Source organism: Gambusia affinis, linkage group LG15, assembly GCF_019740435.1.
Source record: "Gambusia affinis linkage group LG15, SWU_Gaff_1.0, whole genome shotgun sequence".
In the NCBI taxonomy this organism is placed as follows: domain Eukaryota; kingdom Metazoa; phylum Chordata; class Actinopteri; order Cyprinodontiformes; family Poeciliidae; genus Gambusia; species Gambusia affinis.
In genome coordinates, this window is record NC_057882.1 from 2,364,011 (window position 1) to 2,382,602 (window position 18,592).

General features: G+C 41.3%; 1 protein-coding gene and 1 pseudogene across 1 annotated transcript; one reads left to right on the forward strand and one right to left on the reverse strand.

Moving 5' to 3' along the window:
• Nucleotides 1-1,258: 1,258 nt before the first annotated feature.
• On the reverse strand, nucleotides 1,259-4,612 carry LOC122845302 (39S ribosomal protein L22, mitochondrial-like). Its single transcript, XM_044141507.1, has 8 exons — nucleotides 4,506-4,612; nucleotides 4,324-4,400; nucleotides 4,199-4,241; nucleotides 2,929-3,064; nucleotides 2,772-2,837; nucleotides 2,338-2,415; nucleotides 2,187-2,256; nucleotides 1,259-1,540 (listed from the first exon to the last, which is right to left on the reverse strand). The coding sequence occupies exons 2-8, from the start codon at nucleotides 4,346-4,348 to the stop codon at nucleotides 1,332-1,334; spliced, it is 627 nt and encodes a 208-aa protein (XP_043997442.1). The 5' UTR covers nucleotides 4,349-4,400; nucleotides 4,506-4,612; the 3' UTR covers nucleotides 1,259-1,331.
• Nucleotides 4,613-4,715: 103 nt separating this feature from the next.
• Nucleotides 4,716-18,558, forward strand: LOC122845299 (annotated as a pseudogene).
• The last annotated feature ends 34 nt before the right edge of the window (nucleotides 18,559-18,592 follow it).

The window sequence follows — 18,592 nt, forward strand, 5'->3', positions numbered from 1 at the left end:
GAGCTGCAGTGGGATGTTTGTGCTCCGTCTGCTTTCTTTGATGGCTGCAAATGTGCTGCTGTTGGGGGAGGGGCATCATGAAGGCAGAGCTGTACACAATTATACTTATTTAAATGTTAAACTGCAAAATGATGTAACTACTGCTGTAGTAAACTTTGCGTTTTCTTTATTTTCTTCCATGGAAAGTGTACCTGGTCCAGTTTTTCTCTTCTGCTGAAGGTTATTTCTGTTGAAAGGAGTTGTTCCTCTCGACTGTCACCTTGTGGTTGTTCAGAATGATGGAGAGCAATGAGGGAGGATTCAGTCAGGTGGCTTCCTTGGACAACATGTAAAAAATTGTATTCCTGGCTTACATCTCCAGAGTTTTCAGTAATTTTTAAAGTACGAAGTATAGAAGTTTGCTCAAATTTATGTGACATTTCTGTAATTATCACACCTGTAAAAATCATGATGGGTAGATGTATTGATGGGAAAATAGATGAGAAATAGATAATAGAAATGGATCTCAGCAAAGAGTTGGATAGATGAACACATATTTTAGATATTAGGATAGAGAAGTCTGAATAAATTATTTTTGGGATCTATTTACACTCCACCAGAGAACAGACATTCCTCTCTCCCAGAGGTGAAAGAACAAAATGATTTTCTTCCTTTCATGTAGTCATCTGTAAAGGGGAAATATGCGTCTGAAAACATGGATGATATATTTTGTTTGAATCCTGAATGAAATGTTATCTTGCATCTGTGTTTGAGTTTTGGATTTTTTTCTAACAGTGACATCAGATACAAGCAGTAGCTTGTTCTTGACAAATTCTGTGTAGCATTTCTTTTCTGCTTGTTTGAACTTTTCAGAGGTTCTCCACTTGTTCTTATGAAGCATGAGGTCTTCTGGTCACACATTCCTCTGAACAATGTACAGGTGTTTATACTTCATGGTTTTTTTTTTACTTTTTTAGGACTTATTCAGACCAGGACACAACCTAAATTAAATCCCATACTTTCCCAGGCTGTGTAGAAACCCCGTGGTGTTGACTGAAGGCATCGCTAATGAGCATTTTCAAACAGGATCCAAGAACCATTACTGCTTCATTATGTCTAATGGCTACACATTAAAGCTGCTTCCAGTACAGCTTGAACCATCAGAACTAGTGAGGAAAGAATTCCTCCGATTTTTTTGTCTTATTTTAGAAAAGAAACGGCAGATAGTCATAAAAACCTCAAAGCTTAAAAAAGGAAATCAAATAAAAAGCACATTTTATTGTGTTTTAATTAATTTTTATTTATTTACAAATATAAAATGACACACAAACAGCAGATGAAGGCTGGGTGATCTACAGGCTGTGGATGATGGTCCGATTCTTGAGGCCTTGGACGTACTCTTTGGCTTGATCAAAGCCCGTCCTCTCCTCCGGTTTGGGTGGCAAGCCCTCCACCAGCTTGACAAAGTAGTGACAGTAAACCTTGTCCATGATGCCAAACATGCCTCTACCATGGTAACGTATCCTCTTCAGGTACTTCCCTTTGCCGGAGAATGACTCGGCTGAAGGGAAGAAGAAGAAACGACCGGAGAAAAGATTTAAGATTTATATATATATATATATATATATGGTTGCATTTGCCTTAATCTTTTTGATTGGTCATAAATGTGCACTGAGCATGCACAGGATGAGGTTGAAAGTACCATGCAGCACTCAGAGGGGGCAGTGCTGAGTCCTAAAGGGACAATAGCTAACAGAGTGATGTCTCTGCATACTCTTCTTCTACTATGCATTGAAGACTGAAGACAAAGAAAATAAAACTTCATAAAATTGTGCATCTCACTCCAAAGCAGTCTATGCCTCACTAGTCTTGAATATCACTAGTTAAACTTCTACATACGTACAAAGTTTAACATTTTAATTAGACAAACCTTGGATATAGCAACTGAACATGGTTTTAGATTTAAGACTGTGTAGCAACTACAATGTTTTGTTCTGATATTTTAAAATTCTGTTTTGTGAAATATTTTTCGTGAAATCTCAGTTTTACGTGTCGTTTATGAAAACAGTTGAGCACCAATTTTGTTTCAGAAATGCAACCTTCCCTGCTCTGCACGTGACCAAACTACATCTGAACTGAACATTAACTTCTGTTGGTTTTTGGTTGTCGATTTAAATGTGTATTTTGCTGTGGTTGCAGATACTCACCAACGTAGAGGTTGGATTTATACTCCACATTGTGATTCTTGACCGCCATCTCTTGAGCTTCAAGAAGAACCTGAAACAAGCAAAGAGCAACTCTCAAACTCATGCAGACATTTTTTTTCCCACCAAAATCCAATCAGGTGCAACCACAAACCTCTCTCATGACCTTTGCTCCTTTCTTGTCGTTGAATTCCAGCTGAGCGATGGCCTCGTCGATGCTCATCCCCCTGATCTGTAAGGAATACAATTCAGATTGGAAATAATCTTTCTATTTAATTTGAGGTTGCAGTATCTAAGCACTCAGGCTATAAATTAAGGCTACGATTAAAAGATAAAGGGAAAATTGTTCAAATGTGGGCAGAGTAGTCTGGAAAGCCTCAGACCCCAAACAGTTTGACAAAACAGACAGAAATCTCCTAAGTTTTTTGTGCCTCTAACATCAAACTCTTCATTTGTCTATATTAACAACATCAGGAGAAATTGATAACAGTTTATTTTCTTATTAACAAATTACATTTTGATGCATTTACAAAATAATGTTCCAACTTTTTCAGAGGTTTTATCCCAGGTTTCTGCTGCGAGTCTCACCATCTTGGCCAAATACCACATCTTGTCTTTGCTGTACTTTATTTGCCTCCTGCTGTGATAAACTTCCTGCAGACAAACATCATGTTAGAAAAATGTTACAGTAACAGCAGGTGTTCTGCTCATCCACGGTTTCATTTTAACCAGTGAAGAAACTCACTGCAGGTCTGCGAGGCTCATCCGGCAGCTGAGGAGGATATACTTTCCGGTTGTTCTTCTCCCAGTGTTTTTCATTTAATGAAACGCTCGTGTGGAGACATGAGAGCTGCTGCGATGCGCCACCAAGAACCTGCAACCTGTAACCATGGCGATAAAAGAGGGAAGAGAAAAATTTAGTGGAGGCAGAATTTACCTTGTGAATTACAAAAAGCATGATATGCTACAACTTTCGGAAATTGATCAGACAGTGGGAAGTTTTGAAAATATAAACGGAACAAATTATGACAGAAATTATGTCCTGTCAATTTATTTTAAATTATGACAGAAATGTTCAAACTTTTAACATTTACAATTATTACTTCACTTTGAGCAACTAAATAGCTGACAAATATTAGTTGACAAGTTGTCAGTTCAAATTGTAATTAATAGCTGTATTAACAGCTTTTCAACAATTTGTGAAGATTCCCAAAGAAAAGCTCACAGAATCTTTACTCAGCTGCATTTAAGAAATTTTAAATGATGCCCTGCTTAAAAACCAAACTTATTCCACTAGTTTTAATCCATGTAATCCAAATAATCTTAAAAGAAAGATACAAAAGAGAACATTTAACCCAGAAAATTTCAGATCTCAACATTTATTTGGAGTAGAATAGTAGATCTTAAATACTTTAAATAATTTCACCAATCATGACATGTGAATAATATGAACAATATGACTATAAATAAAAACAATTAGAACAGCAGTTTTTAATCATCTATTCCGTCTAAAGTGGTACTTATGTCTTAAATTGCAGTTTAGTGTGTTTTTACGAATGGAGCAAAGGTTTCACAAGTTACAATTTATGCAATAAAGATTATGTAAACAGCATATTGTCTGGTTCTGGTTTTGGCCAGTTTAAGTATTTTGCATTTTAAACCAAAGCTGATCAAAAATTGCTGCGACTATCAATAGTAAAGCTATTGATTGTCACAGCTCTCCAATCAATAGCTCTGGCAGCCTATGTACGCAAAGTACATAGGCTGCAATAGTACACAGCCTATGTACTATGGCTGTGTACTATAGCATAGCCATAGTACAGAGTGTGTGAAATAGCCATGTACTAGATCATGTGCTTGGTTTTTTAAATACGATTTAAAGGAGTGTTCAAAATACAAATGTTACATGTTAGAAAGGATTACCACAAAATGACAGACATGATTTAGTATTAAAACTGTTCAGTTCATCCTCTCAGACAGCAGCTTCACGGCTAATAGATATATAATGCCCTTACCTCAAGTGTAGCGACCCACCTATGCTCCTAATGAAGGCGACGCCTGAAAAAAACATCAAGATTTGAAAAATATACACATTAAGCAAACAAATTGCCGTTTTTACAAATAAAGAAAGTTGACTTACCACGACCTGACATTGTCGCCGCCATATTGGATCACTTCACGACGTCACAACAGCATCTTTACGGTAGCAGCATTTATCTATTTGGTGTTTAATATCGTTATTACAATTACATGTAGAAATGGACGTATAAATGTATAATTCTGTTTGGCAACACTTGGTATGGCAACACAAACTGGTACAACCTTTAAATCCGGGTTTAAAAAACGGCAAACTCGGTGCGGTTTGACCCTATTAGGATTCCGTACTCGAGACAGGGTTTTTGCGACAACACGCTGCTCCTTAACGTTGCGACTGGAACCCTCCAGGCAGCATGTGAGGAGTTTTTATTTTAGTTTATTTAAACTTACAATTATGAAATAAATTTAACGTTTATCTAAAGTGTCTGAGGCGCCATGCGTGCGAGGTCTCTTCCCGCCTCTCCTAACTGGTACAGCTCGCGCTGCAGTGATGTCAGCAGCAGCGGTTTGCTGGGAGTCGGAGCCAAAAGCGTAATCTACCTGATTGACGTTTCTGCTGCTTCATGCAGGGTTACAGGTGAGTCTGTTCTCACAACTCCACAAATCACGAGGCTTAGTGATTAGTTCTCTGGGACAATTGGTTCAAAAATCTGCTTTGAACTTTTTCCACAGTAGCTTTCTCCTTGTGATAACTTTAATGACTGATTTTTTTAAGTTGCTTGGAATTCTGTCATCTGTTTTGGGTGCTTTCACATTTAGGCATCTTTTTGCAACTGCTATTTAGTCTAGAGCAGTTGTGTCCAAAGTCAGATCTCGTGGTATCCGGCATGTTTTAGTTTTATACCTAATTCATTATACCTGACTGAAATGATGGCTCATCAGCAGACCTTTGTAGAACATTTATTATTTTATTTATTAATCATGACGTGCTGAGCAGCTGTGTTGGAGCAGAGACTCAGCAAAACTGGCCGGACACCAGGGCTGGAGAACTGCAGCAGGACACCCTGACCCATAGGAACCTTCTACAAAAAACAGATTATTTTTTAATAGGGCAATTATTCAGTCCCCCTATTTTTTTTTTGTCTTCTGCAGGAAGTTTTCTTATAATTAAATCTTTTATATCCACTGTTTACCTTTTTTGGGGATCTCATGTCCTTGGAACCAAACTATTTGATTCTGATTTTCAATCAGATCAATCTGATTTTCATTCATTTATTTATTTTGGATAGAAACCATTCCCTTCCTCATCTGCCTCCCAGCCTTTCTATGAAGGAGATATTTTTCATGAACCAGGACAGTTTTCTAGAGCTGTTTTCCTGGCTGTTTTCGACTGTAGGAAGCTTTTCCAGGACCAGTGTGTATTTTCTTTCAGTTCTTCTTATTAATATTTTATTATTTTGACTTTTTGCCAGGACTTTTTTGACATCCGTTATTTTAAGTTCATAAACTTTTCTTGGGCCATTCTATTGCCCCCATTATTTGGACTGAAGCAACCTCATAACAGAATTTCTTGGAACCAGTTTTCAGAAATCTGTTTCCAGGAGCAGTTTTAATTATTCTATTTCTCACTTTGTCCTGTTTTGAAAATGTTTATAAAAATGCTTGGTTTGACCCCAAAAAGGCATTTTCATAAACAAGGATTTTTTTCCTCATTATTTTGAAAGCAGGAACCAGTTTCATATCAGAGTTCAGGGGGAGGATTTCTGCTCTAGAAAAGCCTGCATGATCCTACAGAGTGGGAGAGTTCTGATCATTTCTGAGTGGTTGAAAACTAGAGCCCAAAGGCTCATTAATGAATGAAATGCTTTGTTTGTGTTTTGCAGGTGAACTCGTGGGCCACAGGGACTTGGTGTCTGGCTTTTCGTTCTGCCAGCACCCTGAGCAGAGTCACATTTGTGTCAGCTCGTCCACTGATGGCACTGTACGCTTCTGGGACTCTAATAACAAAACGTTGATCAGAAAAAATGCACCTCATCAGGTTAGCTTAGTATGATTCTGCTGGCCGCTGCCTCACCTGCAACCTTTAGATATGTTTGGGCACGGGTGGGCAACTCCAGGCCTCGAGGGCCGATGTCCTGCAACTTTTAGATGTATCTCTACTTCAACACACCTGAGTAAAATTATGAGGTCATTAGCAGAACTCTGGAGAACTTGACCACACTTAGGAGGTGATTCAGCTGTTGGATTCAGGTGTGTTGGACCAGGGAGACTCTAAGAGTTGCAGGACACAGGCCCTCCAGGACCAGGATCGCCCACCCCTGTTCTTGGGTATAGTTTTTTGCTAAATACTGGATTGTGTGTTACAGAGCCCCATCTCAGCGGTGCACTGGTCCCCTGCGGATAAAAACCTGGTGGTGTCAGGTGACGAGAAGGGAGTGGTGGTCTGCCACTGGTTCCACACCGGCGACACGGCCAGCTTCTTCCCTGAGCCGAGGACCATCTTCTGTCTCACCTGCTCTCCTCACAGCTGGAAGTCTGTGGCTGTTGGGTGGGTAGATCATCATACATCACCTCTCAGTTTAGAGTTCAAGATGGTGGCTTTTAAGGGGTTACAGAGTTTAAAACCCAAACTAAAGTGTGAGTTTGGTTACAAAATGAGCCGCTTCAAAAACCTCCCGAATATTGAGTCACAATCAACAGACACCTCTATGTTACCTAGCAACCCCAGCAGAGCCCAGCCCTCAACTAGTAACCTCAGCCCGTTATTTAGCATCCAGAAAAATTAATCTGGCCTAGCAGATAAAAAAAACTAGGCCTTATTTTGATTTAAAGTGACAAGAGGCCCTAAAACAATTAATTCTGAAAGGAGCATGAAATGGATCAAAATCTAATTATCTAAGAACAATTTTATGTAAAAAATGTAATGACGTTGTTTTGTAAAAAGAAGCATCAAAAGGGTCACTTTTAACAAAAATCAATGGTTCAGTGGAACTTATGTTACAATGACGACAACTAAACTACTGCAGGTACAAAGACGGGATGATCGTGCTGATTGACATTAGTAAAAAGGCGAGGTGATGCAACGCCTCCGAGGACATGACAACGAGATCCACTCGCTGGCGTGGTCTCCGCTGGTCGGGAGGACACACTCTACACCAGAGCTGAGGACCATGATGGTAACTTTATCCTGCCAGCCAAAAAAACATCTGAAGCGCTGCTGTTTTGGTTTTAATTTAAGTCTCGCATTTATTGTGTTTCAGCAACAAATGGAGTTTCAGCTGGGGAAGAATCAGGCTGCTTCCTGGCTTCTGGAAGCAAAGACCAGACGGTGAGGATCTGGAGCACTGCTAAGGGAAAAGGTGAGGGATGAGGTTTCTGAAGGATGAAAATGCTTCAAACTTTTCTTTAATTCAGTATTTAGTTTTGAATTTATTTTTAGTATGCCAATAATATCAATGAGGAAGTTTAGACATTTTAGGATGAAATCACATTTTCTTTCATTTCCAGCTCCTCTCTGCTGTGAATTTAAACCCTAAATCCCTTCATGTTTTCTCCTCCTCTTCTGACAGGCATGATGACGTTGAAGCTGCCATTTCTAAAGAGAAGAGGCTCTGCTGTCGACCCCGGGGTGAAAGAGAGGATCTGGCTCAACGTCCACTGGCCAAAGGGACGAGCGACGCAGCTCGTTTCCAGCTGCTTCAGGTCAGAAGTTTTCCTAAGGGCGGGTTGGGACACACAGGAGGCATAAATGTTTAGAATAAGATGAGTGTTATTAATCTCAGGAATAAGTAGCAGAAATAACAATAAAATGAATCTTTTAATTAAAACTATATTGAAGAATTATTTTCAGAACTAACACTTTGACTAGTGCCATGTGCTCTTATCAAGGAAACTAAGAGTTGAACTTGTTGGAGGCCTTTCTCTGTTTCAAATACTCTGGAAACCCTATTAGTGGCCGGCATTATGATGCAGGACTCTTTGAATACAAATTTTGTGCCAGAAAACTGAAATTGTACAAAGAAACAAAGTCATAAATTAAATAAATTTAATATTAAGGCTATTTTATTTATATTGCTGACAAACGTAAGGCGGTGTTTATATTGTTGAATTCTTTCCTGCTGAAGCGCTCAACCTGACATTTAAATGTTCCTCCCACTCCAGCGGTGAGTTGGCAATGTGGGATTTGGCCAAGAATGGGAAGCAGAAGTGGAGTCTGTTTGGATCGTCGTCTGAGGGTCAGAACCACAGCCGGATCGTCTTCAACATGAGTTCTGTTCAGCTGCAGGACGGCCGAGAGATTCTCATCAGTACATCCATGGATAGAGAGGTGTGTCCCTGGCTTCCACCCCAAAGATAACTAAAGTTTTACCTTTAAATGGCCTACTTTTGTTTTGCTTGATCTTTGAATGCTGAGGTCTTTGGGGGAAAAAAGGAGTTGTCTCTAAGAGTTTTTAAACTTTTACAAATTGTTCTAGAAATAAAAAAATGGTAAAAGACGTTAAAAAAAAAAAATGGGGAAATTACTTTTAATTTAATCCACGTGAAAAGGAATAAATATTCAACTTTACTGCTTCTTAATGTAAATAAAAAAAACAGAAAACTTTAAAAGTTCTTTTTCTCCAGCCAAAGATAAATGTTTTACCTGTAACCTGGATATTGAGAAACTGTTTGTTAAAAGTAAAACTTTTATAACAAAAGTTATGTCACATTAGAAATTTAAATGGAACTAATGCTCTTTTTTTAATCCAGCATAAAATCCATGTTTGTTTGTGCTTCTTTAGACTGCAGCAACCCCAGACAGATTAGGTGGGTTGAAGAGGATTAAGTTGTTCTCTTTTTTTTTTTGCCTCTGGTTCAGATTAAATGCTGGGACCTGGACTCTCTGAGCTGCTGTTGGACCCTGCCCACCCTGGGGGGCCACGTCTACACCCTGACCTTCTCCCCGGTGGGCGTCAGCTGTCTGGCGCTTGGCGTTGGGGACAACCTGATCCGAGTGTGGAATACGCTAAGCACCCAGAACCAGTACGACGTCAGATCTTTCTGGCAGGGCATCAAGTCCAAGGTCACAGCGGTAAGACGTAGCTGTGGGTATCCTACAGTTTTCCAACTCTGTGTGGTTCAAAAGCACGAGACCACAGTAAAACTGCACCCTGAGTGAAACATCATCATGCATCATCATGATGCACGAGGATGTGGTCAGCCTTGAACCTGTCCTGTGAAGGACATGGGTCACATTAGAGCTCGAACAGTTTGAAAATATATATAAAATAAGACTTTCCATTTTTTTAGCAGACGGGTGAACTTTTTAAAACCACTTCCTTACAGTAAAGGTTCTAGAGATGAAAAACATCAATTACGTTTTGCTTTAATTGCAGCTGGCGTGGCACCCAAAAAAAGAGGGATCTTTGGCTTTTGGAACCGATGATGGGAAAGTTGGGATCTACGACGTCTTTTCCAACAAGTAAGATCCTCTATGGCAGGATTTGTATTATTCACTCCAAACTTCCTCCTTCTCCTGATTGTTTTTGACCACTGGTTCCAGAAGGTAATTTCATGTGTTTTTGTATCCGTTCATAACAAAAGACTGAAAAAGTGTCTTTCACCTTCCAAACCCTTTGGCTCATTTTCCTGCAGCGTCACCATCCTCTCTCTCTCTGATTGGCTGCTTGTTCTCCTGCAGGCCTCCTCAGATATCGAGCTCCTATCACAGGAAGACTGTGTACACATTGTCCTGGGGGCCCCCAGTGCCCCCGCTGTCGTTTGGTGAGTCCCTGCTAACTCTGACATCAAAATCAAGAAAACTTTAACCTGAAAATTTTGATGCTGGTCTGAGAGACATGTTTGTGTGACATTTAGGTGCCGAAGGAAAGCAGAGCTACAGTCTGTACAGCTGCGCCGGCGAGGGCGTCATCCTGCAGCACGACCCAGCCAGGCTGAACGGAGAGGCGTCAGACATCGACAAGCTCATCAGAGACACCAACAACATCCAGGTGGGGTGTGTGTGGGGTGTGTGTGTGTCATCAGGATGGCAAAAGTAAAATCTTAACTCATTTCTGATTTTGTTTTTAGCTGAACGTTTAAAAAAGAAACCCTGTTCTGTCTTGTTTCTACTGAACCTCTCCTGCTTTCAAACAGCACAAGTTGTCTCCACACACGGACCTCAGCTGGAAGCCGGATGGGAAGGTTGTCGCCATCGGCAACGAGGATGGGTGAGTGACTCAAATCTGTTTACCCACAGGATCAGGAGATTAGTTCTATTTGAGCTGTTGAGGCTTCGTATTTATTTCTGCGTTCATTTAAAGTTCAGAAACAGGACCAGTAAATTCAGAGTCGTCGAAGGGTCATTGAGATTTTTTAGTTTTAGTATTTATGTATTTTTTTTTTGATTTTTTTGTTGTATGTTTCTAGTCTCAACCAAATTACTTTACTGATTCAACTTTAGTTCAGGATATTTGTGGCATTCTAAGCCAGAAAAGGTTAAAAAAAAGAGGCGGTGATATAGTTTCAGTTTCCTCAATAGAATTAGTTTTCAATAAATTATTGTAAGTTGTTTAACTAGAGAAGGGATACAACTCCTTCTGGAGTTACATTGTTAGGATCATAACAAATTTCTTCTAAATGAATCTGTTATAAACTAGAGGAGAAGCAATGCATTGATTTATATCGGTTAAATGATTAATGATCCAATTACGTTGATGCAAAAATATAAATATCAATCTGTGTCATCAAGTTTAAAATATTTCCTTATTTTGAATTTTTTACTTTTTACTACAATGCTTAGTAAGAAAATAGTCGTCATATTTTAGTTATTGTTTGTGAGTTGGAATAGGTGGTAAGTGGGTATATGATATATTGATTACAGTTTTATGAATTAAATCATATCGTGACAGACGTATCAGCAAACATTGTATTGTTATCCAACTAAATCGATGTGATATTGTGATGAATCTGGTGACTCATACCTGCACACCTTCTGAACATCTGAGCGTTTTGTTTCCCCTGCAGGAGCATTGATGTGTATCAGGCTCCCAGTCTGTTGCTGCTGTGCAGCATCCAGCAGCACCACAAGATCATCAACACGCTGCGATGGCACCACGGCCACGGCACTGCACCGGAGCTCCACTGTCTGCTGGCCTCAGGCTCCAGCAACGCCGTCGTCTACGTCCACGACCTCCGCTCTGTCATTGGTTGGAAACATCTTCTTGTTGTTTTCAGAAATGTCTTTTCCTCCATTCATTTATTGGTATTTCTTCTCGATCCTGATCTCATGCGGTTATAGTTTCTCTTTAAGAATTTGTAGCTATCAAAACATTATTCCAGACCTTTTTTTATAGATTGTTGTGTTTAATATTCCTTAATTAAAAAAAAAAAAAAAAAAAGGAAATAGTTTAAGTTGACATTTTAAGCTGCCTTATTATGTCAGATTAGCAGTTAGTGACTGACAGATTCTATGTTTATTCAGAGAATGTAGATCCCAACCTTAACTTTGACATTTCAAAAAATCTTCACAACTCTTCAGCCTTCCTGTTATCCATTGAAAGTCTGAATAAACATCTCACTGATGAGACCTTTTATCTTTACACAATAACATCCACACTGAAGAGTGTTGCCAATGCAACCAGGTACTGCTGAGGTAGAGGGCATAAAATTCAACTGATGTTCTGGAGCATCTTCGTTTTTGATATTGGAAATATGGCTCTCCTCCCAGGGTGTCATCGCATCAGGGAAAATGAGAGGGGGAAAATGTTTTGTTGCTTTTTTGAGTCCCCAGTGAGTTGGAACTATGTATCTTGTGTTTTGCACAGATTTTTCTAAATTTGTTGTAATTTGTAGATTTTGTTTTCTTTCACATGGAATCAAAGTTTAGTTTATTTCTTTCATCCAGCTGTGGGCAGCGTATATTTGATCATCTCGCTTTCTGCAGAGAATCCTCCGGAGAGCCCGGCGGTGCTGACGAGCATCACGCCCGGCTCTGTGGTCACACGGCTAAAATCACCAGCGTGGCCTGGAGTCCGCACCACAGCCGCCTCGTCACCACCTCGTCTGACACGGCTCAGGTTGGTCTGGACATGTGTCTGGCTACTTTCCTTCTATGCAGTCCTGAACTATATAGAATTAAGTATTTTCCAGGTTTGAAGAAGAAACTATAGGGAGATATTTGTATTTTATTTATTTATTTGGTTATTTTGTTCATTTAAAATGAACATGTCACATTACAAACAGAAGTTTTGAATAAAAAGGTAGTTGGAAGAAAGAAATCTTATACCGTCTACCTCTTCTTTCAAAAGTCAGTTAGCAGTTAAACATCAATCAGCCGTCCATATACCGGTAGATTTATCTTTAGCTCTGAACAAACATCTTCCTACAGTTCATTTACCCAGTTGAACTGTTTGAATAGGACGGTGATATTTAATGGTGTCTCTCCATGTAGGTGTGGGACGTCCTGGAGGAAGCGGCTGTCTCCAACTACCGCGGTCACACTGGGTATCTGCTGTGTGTGGACTGGTCTCCAACTGATCCAGATGTGATCTGGACTGGAGGGAAAGACTTCACAGTGCAGGAGTGGAAGGTCTCCCAGCAGGAGTTCACCAAGCCTCCTAAAGGTAGACACGGACATGAAGCAGGTCTGTGTGCCGACACAAACAGCTTTCTGTGACGCTGTGCTGCTTTTAATCTCAGGGAAGAAGATGGTCCTGATGCAGGAAAAGAAGCAGAAGAAGAAGAGCAAGGCAGCGTCAGGATCTGTTGGACCGGCAGAGCCGAAGATCAACGGCGAGCCGGCGACTGAAGGAAAGCAGGCAGAGCAGGGTCTGTCTGAGGAAGACGAAGAGGAAGAAGTCCGGTCAACAAACAGTCTGGAATCTCCAGCTGGTAGGTGAACAAAGTGCAGTAAAGGGAACTTGTTTTAATTATTATTTTACATGAAACAATTTTGTTATTCTTAGCAGTTAACGAGGTACCAAAGAAATTCACTCCTGCTGCAAAACCTAAAGACAAACCAGGTGGGTGAAACATGAAGAACTGATCAGCTTGGTTGTGAAAATGAGAGGAAGTCAGTATCTCATAATGTTTCATGTGTTGCCTCTCCAGACCTGATGAAGAAGAAGAAGCCTCGCTCTATGTTGCCTCTCAGCACATCCATGGACCACCGGCCCAAAGAGGAGCTGCTGCAGGACTGCCTGACTCTGGCTTCAGTCAAACACTCCAGTGGTGAGAAGCTGAAAGTCAGAGGGTTCATGTCTTCAATCCATCTAGAGAAATATTTACACGTTTTTAAACTAAAGCAAAACAAATCTACTCACCTGTTGATCTGTCTCCATAACTGAAGGCATCTGATTGGTTGGTTTCATTCATTTGGTTTCATGTTATTAAACAAAAAAAACAAATGGAAAGCAGCAGGTTGAGTGACATTGAAAATACATTTCAGTAGTGGTGCAGCAATGGATCAGACTTGATTTCCTTAATCATGTCTGATCTCCTGTTATGTTCGTTTCTGAGGCACAGCAATAATATTTGTGGGTCAGTTTGACCCGCGACATAACAGTAGGATTCATTTTGAGAGAGCTGCAGTCTTCCAACACTTAAATGAGAAACTGAGCTTGTTTCCCTCCACAGAGGTCTCAAAATCAGCAGTTAACAATAATCACCACACTGTTTCCAATTTTGTCGCTGCATTTTGCGACTTTTCAGATATTGGCCAAAATCAGAATCAGCAGGTCAGACTTTATAAAGATTGTCCAGAAAACTGTAGCCGTTACACCTCTACATTTCAGCAAATGTCACAAATGGAAATCTGGATTTAAATTGCACACAACTTGATTCTGTTTAATAATTTGGTGACGTCTGAAAGCAATTAGGTGCACAGTTTGCACTACTTTGTGTTTCTATGTCACATAAAGTCACATTATGTGGAAAGGTTCAAGGGGTGTGAATAGTTATTGCTGTATTTGAGGTTCTATATTTTAACTTATGCACTAAACATTTGTTCCTTTATTTTGCAAAAGTTACTACATACAAAGTGGTCAAAAACCCGTTGATGAAAACATTTTTGTGTTTTTAGCGCCACCTGCAGGCTGTGTCCCTGGTCGAGGAGATTATATCCACCTGGGTCTGTTTCATGACAGAGAGGCTCTGTACCGCATGTTTGAGGCTGAAGGTTTGTGGGATTTCTCTTCTTCCGCTGCTGGATGTTAAGAAGTTCAGAGTGGAAGCCTGAACTATTTTTCTTCTCTTGTTGTTAAGAGAAGAGCCATGTGGAGGCGGGCCACTACGACTCTGTGGTGTATCTGCGGCTGTGGAGCGGAGACCTGCAGGGGGCGCTGCAGCTCGCCACAGAGAGAGGAGAGCTCAACGACCACCTGCTCTCCATCGCTCCCATGGGTAACAGCTTCACCTCAGCAGGCTGTGCTTTTATTGCTGTGCACAAGGGCTCCCTCTAGTGGTGAACAGGAGACTTTTAGATTTATTCTAGTATAAAACAGTTTGGTTTTATTTTTCTCCTCGTGCAGCTGGCTTCGAGGTGTGGAGCCGTACGGTGGAGGCCTTCGTCAAGCAGCTGTGTCTGCAGGAGCAGTTCCTGAAGGCGGCGTCCCACCTGCTGTCCATCAACAAGCTGTACGAGGCTGTGGACCTGCTGAGGTCCAACAAGCTCTACAGGTTCATGTCTCCGCTCCACACCAGGATGTCTGTGGAACTTACTGTTGCTCTCTGTTTAATTTAAGTTTACATCCACTCATCATGGGCATTAGGTTCCACTTTTAGGATAATTGCACAACATATGGCTTCAAAGACTTTATAAAACAAGAAATGGGTGTACAAGATCGAGTCTGTTGTGGAAATTCATGTTCCTTTATTTAACTGATGTTCTGACGAAGCCTATCTAAAAGGCTTTGTGAATGCTGATGTTGTGGGCAGGAAGAATCTGCAGTAACAGTCAGTCTCGGAACAAATCTGAAGTGACTTCTGACTGAAGACGGTTGCTGTAGGACAGTTTCATGATTGTCATGATATGCAAACAGCTTAACATCTGGGAAGAACAAATTATTTCACAGTAACATGTCCTGGATGACTCAGTCAGTTGTTAGCAAGCTAATCCACCTCAGTTTCTTTTGCTGAAGATGTTTCAGCTGAAATAATAGAGGTGGTGGGACTAAAGTGTAATTTAGCAAATGGATCTAAGGAGATCTAAGGAGTGGATCCAAACACAAAAAGGTTCAAATAAATCAATAAAAGTTTAGAAATAAGTGACATAAATGCCTTTCCAAAAGCACAGTGAGAAGCAGGACATTTATGACACAGACTTTAGTTTTAATGCCGTTGATTTTTGTGCTGTTTCTGCGTCTGGTCTGGTGTTCCTCAGGGAGGCCATTGCTCTGGTGAAAGCCCGGCTGCCTGCAGACCAGCCTCTGCTGAAGGATCTCTACACTTGCTGGGCTGCTGTGCTGGAGAAAAGGCGGACATTTATCTGCTGCCGCTAAATGGTCCGAATCAGAACCACAGAACTAGACCCAGAATTCAGATTGTGAATTCTGGGTTTATATTTTCTCTCCTCCCACGTTTGTACTCAGTTACCTCGGTGCCGGCTGCAGTTTTGACGCAGCCAAAGTCATCGCCAGGAAGAACGACGCCCCGTCTCTGAGGACGGCGGCTGATCTGGCCAGAATTTCCGGAGAGGAAGTTCTGGGCCAGACGCTGGCTCTGAGATGCGCTAAAGACCTGGCAGCTGCTCAGGACTGGGTCGGAGCGCAAGAGGTTCTGAGCTCGCAGAGCCCCCTGCTGGTCAGAGTCTGTCATATCCTGAATCCACTCCTTTCTATAAGTATTCAGAGGATTTAATGTGGCAGTTTGTGTCCTGCAGGCCCACAGGCTCCATCTGTGTGTGGCTGAGCTGCTGGCCACGGTGCTGGAGGACTCCGGCGTCCTCGCCCCGGCTTCCTGCGTCTCCACTCATCGGTGGGCAACCCTGAACGGTTCCAACACCCTGCAGGACAGAGCAAGAGACATCTGGGAGGAAGAGTTTAACATTTGCCTGAATTCAGTTGGAGATCAGAGCATCAGCGCGCTTCTGGAAGAGCTGAAGTCTGTGGAGACTCCGGCACGGAGCGCCAGCATTCCCCTCAGACAGGTTCGCTGCGAAGACCACCCACTGAGAGCATTCACAAAACAGGAACCTCTTGGGTTGCTGAATTAAAAAATGAAAAGAATACAAATATTTGAAATAGAGAGATGCATGCAGCCATCTGTGGTTGCTAAATGCTGAAACTTCTCTTTCTTGTTCTGGTTTGGCTCTGCCGTTTATTTTTCCTGCATCAACCAGCTCTGCTTCTGGGTGGAGGCCAAACTACAACTCTGAAATAATGTCCAAGAAGGCTTTAATTGATTGGAGCTCATTTTGACCTATGAAACCTTTAATTGACAAGTAATTGTAAGTTAATTATTCATTTCAATTTATTACACAAACCCATTTCTGTCCATGTTCAGGTCCTGCTGTACTCCTCGGTCCATCTGACTCGCTCGCTGCTCAGCTGGCTGCTGAGCGACGACGGGCGGCTGACGACGGAGCTGTGGCAGGCTGCGGCTTGGATCGGAGACTCTGGACACTTTGAGGTCTCTGCGGCGTTCTGCCGGCTGCTGTTCCCTGAAGGTATCAGTACTGCTTCAAGCTTTTATTTAAGCTGATTTGAAATCATTCTAGAGATTTTAGTTAATAATAATTAGAGCTGGGTGATACAGTTTGAAAATACAATTAGATTGTTTTCAGAGCAAATCTGATTTAAATTTGTTTGGTTTTTTTATTAAGATGACAGAAACCATTTTCAAAAGTGACTTATTTCAGTCATCCCTCCTGAGTTGTGCGATGGAGTATTGGGGACCAGCTACAAGAGTCTTTAATTATGAAAATATAGTCATTAGCAGAATAAATGCAACTCTGCTAGAAGAACTTCTTAAATATGAGAAGTCATTTAATAAAAATAGCCTGAATAATGTTTTATTTTTTTGGTTGTTTTTGTAAGAGTTTTTGTAAAATGATTCTGCTATTATTTCAACATTAATGTCATTCTGCTGTATTCTTGTAATATGATCCTATTCTTGTAGTATACCTGAATTTATAGTGCAAATATATGGCACCTTCCCAAGCAAGATGGCGCCTTTGGTCGATTTAACATCACTCTGAACTAAGGAAAGCTCTAGTGGGGAAAAAAATCCAGATGTTCCAAAAATTAGATTAACGGATAAAATGAATTTATCTCCCAGCCCTAATATTAACTAATCGATCGGTTTGTCATACAGGTGACGTCAGGATATTTTCCAGGAAACATTCCAAAACACTCCACCTCTCTGAAGCTGAAGCTGGCAGCCTGCAGGCCGTTTGTTACCACCGTCTGTATGAGTGCTGGTGGAGGGACTTGGTGGTCCAAAACGGACCCGGCTTCTGCAGCAACGACGAGCCGAAGCGAGGCAGGAGCGGCGGAGGTGAAAGAGCGGTGCTCTCAAGGACTGGACTTTGAGCCATCAGTGCTTCTGTCAGAGCCTCACGCCGCCTGTCAGGCCGCTCAGAGGTCAGTCAGAGAGACCCAGGAGCGACTGTCCACCATGGTTCTGCAGCACAGCCGTGTCCGGGACGGACAGACGGACTCTGGGAACCAACAGGAAGGCAGTCCGTTTCAGACAGCAACCTCAGGCGTTGAGCAACGGTCAGGATTGTTCTCGCTCATTTCCATTTTTGTTATCTGGAGAAGTGGCTCTTAAAAAAATCATAAAAAAGGTCTAAATTTAAAACAAAATTTCCTCATCAGGTTTCACATTTTGTTAAGCTGTGCCTCATATTTGTACATTTGAGCAGCTGTGTTAAATCTTTCATTAAGCTTACTGTGTCTTTAAAAGTCCCAACCCTAGATGTAATAACACTTGACTTGTATGGCGGAGCTGGTTTGAGTTTTACAAGTCAAATTCTTTGGAACATTTCAGACCAAAGTGACTCTGTTGCTCTTCCTCCTGATGTTTCCCTCCTTTTTTGCAGATCTGAGGAAGAGGAGACTTTCCTCTCTTTGTCCTCAAAGATGTCCAAACTCCAACAGGCCCTGGAAAACATTCCCAACACAATCAAGGTAATGCAAGTCTGGATACCAACAACTCCAAGAAATGGACAACTCCTTTGCATGTTTTTGTCTTGCAGATGTTTCCTCGTCCAGATGTGGTGGAATGTTGCCTTGTTCTCTTGCATCTCGACAAGTCGTCTTCCGTCTCAGACGTCCTTCGACAGCAGGCCAAAGATCTGCTCCGAAAATACGGAACCAGTCTGCCTGTCCTGAAAGCGTCCCGAGGATTCCTGACATGATCTGGTTTTCCTTTAGACTCAAACGTCTCACTCG

Bases quoted from the DNA above. Each gene is read 5' to 3' on its own strand.
- LOC122845302 (XM_044141507.1), bottom strand. From the start codon at position 4,348: ATGGCGGCGACAATGTCAGGTCGTG. The intron at 4,242-4,323 runs GTAAGTCAACTT...TGTTTTTTTCAG, and splicing joins GGCGACAATGTCAGGTCGTG to GCGTCGCCTTCATTAGGAGC. The intron at 2,416-2,771 runs GTGAGACTCGCA...TATTCCTTACAG, and splicing joins TGTGGTATTTGGCCAAGATG to ATCAGGGGGATGAGCATCGA.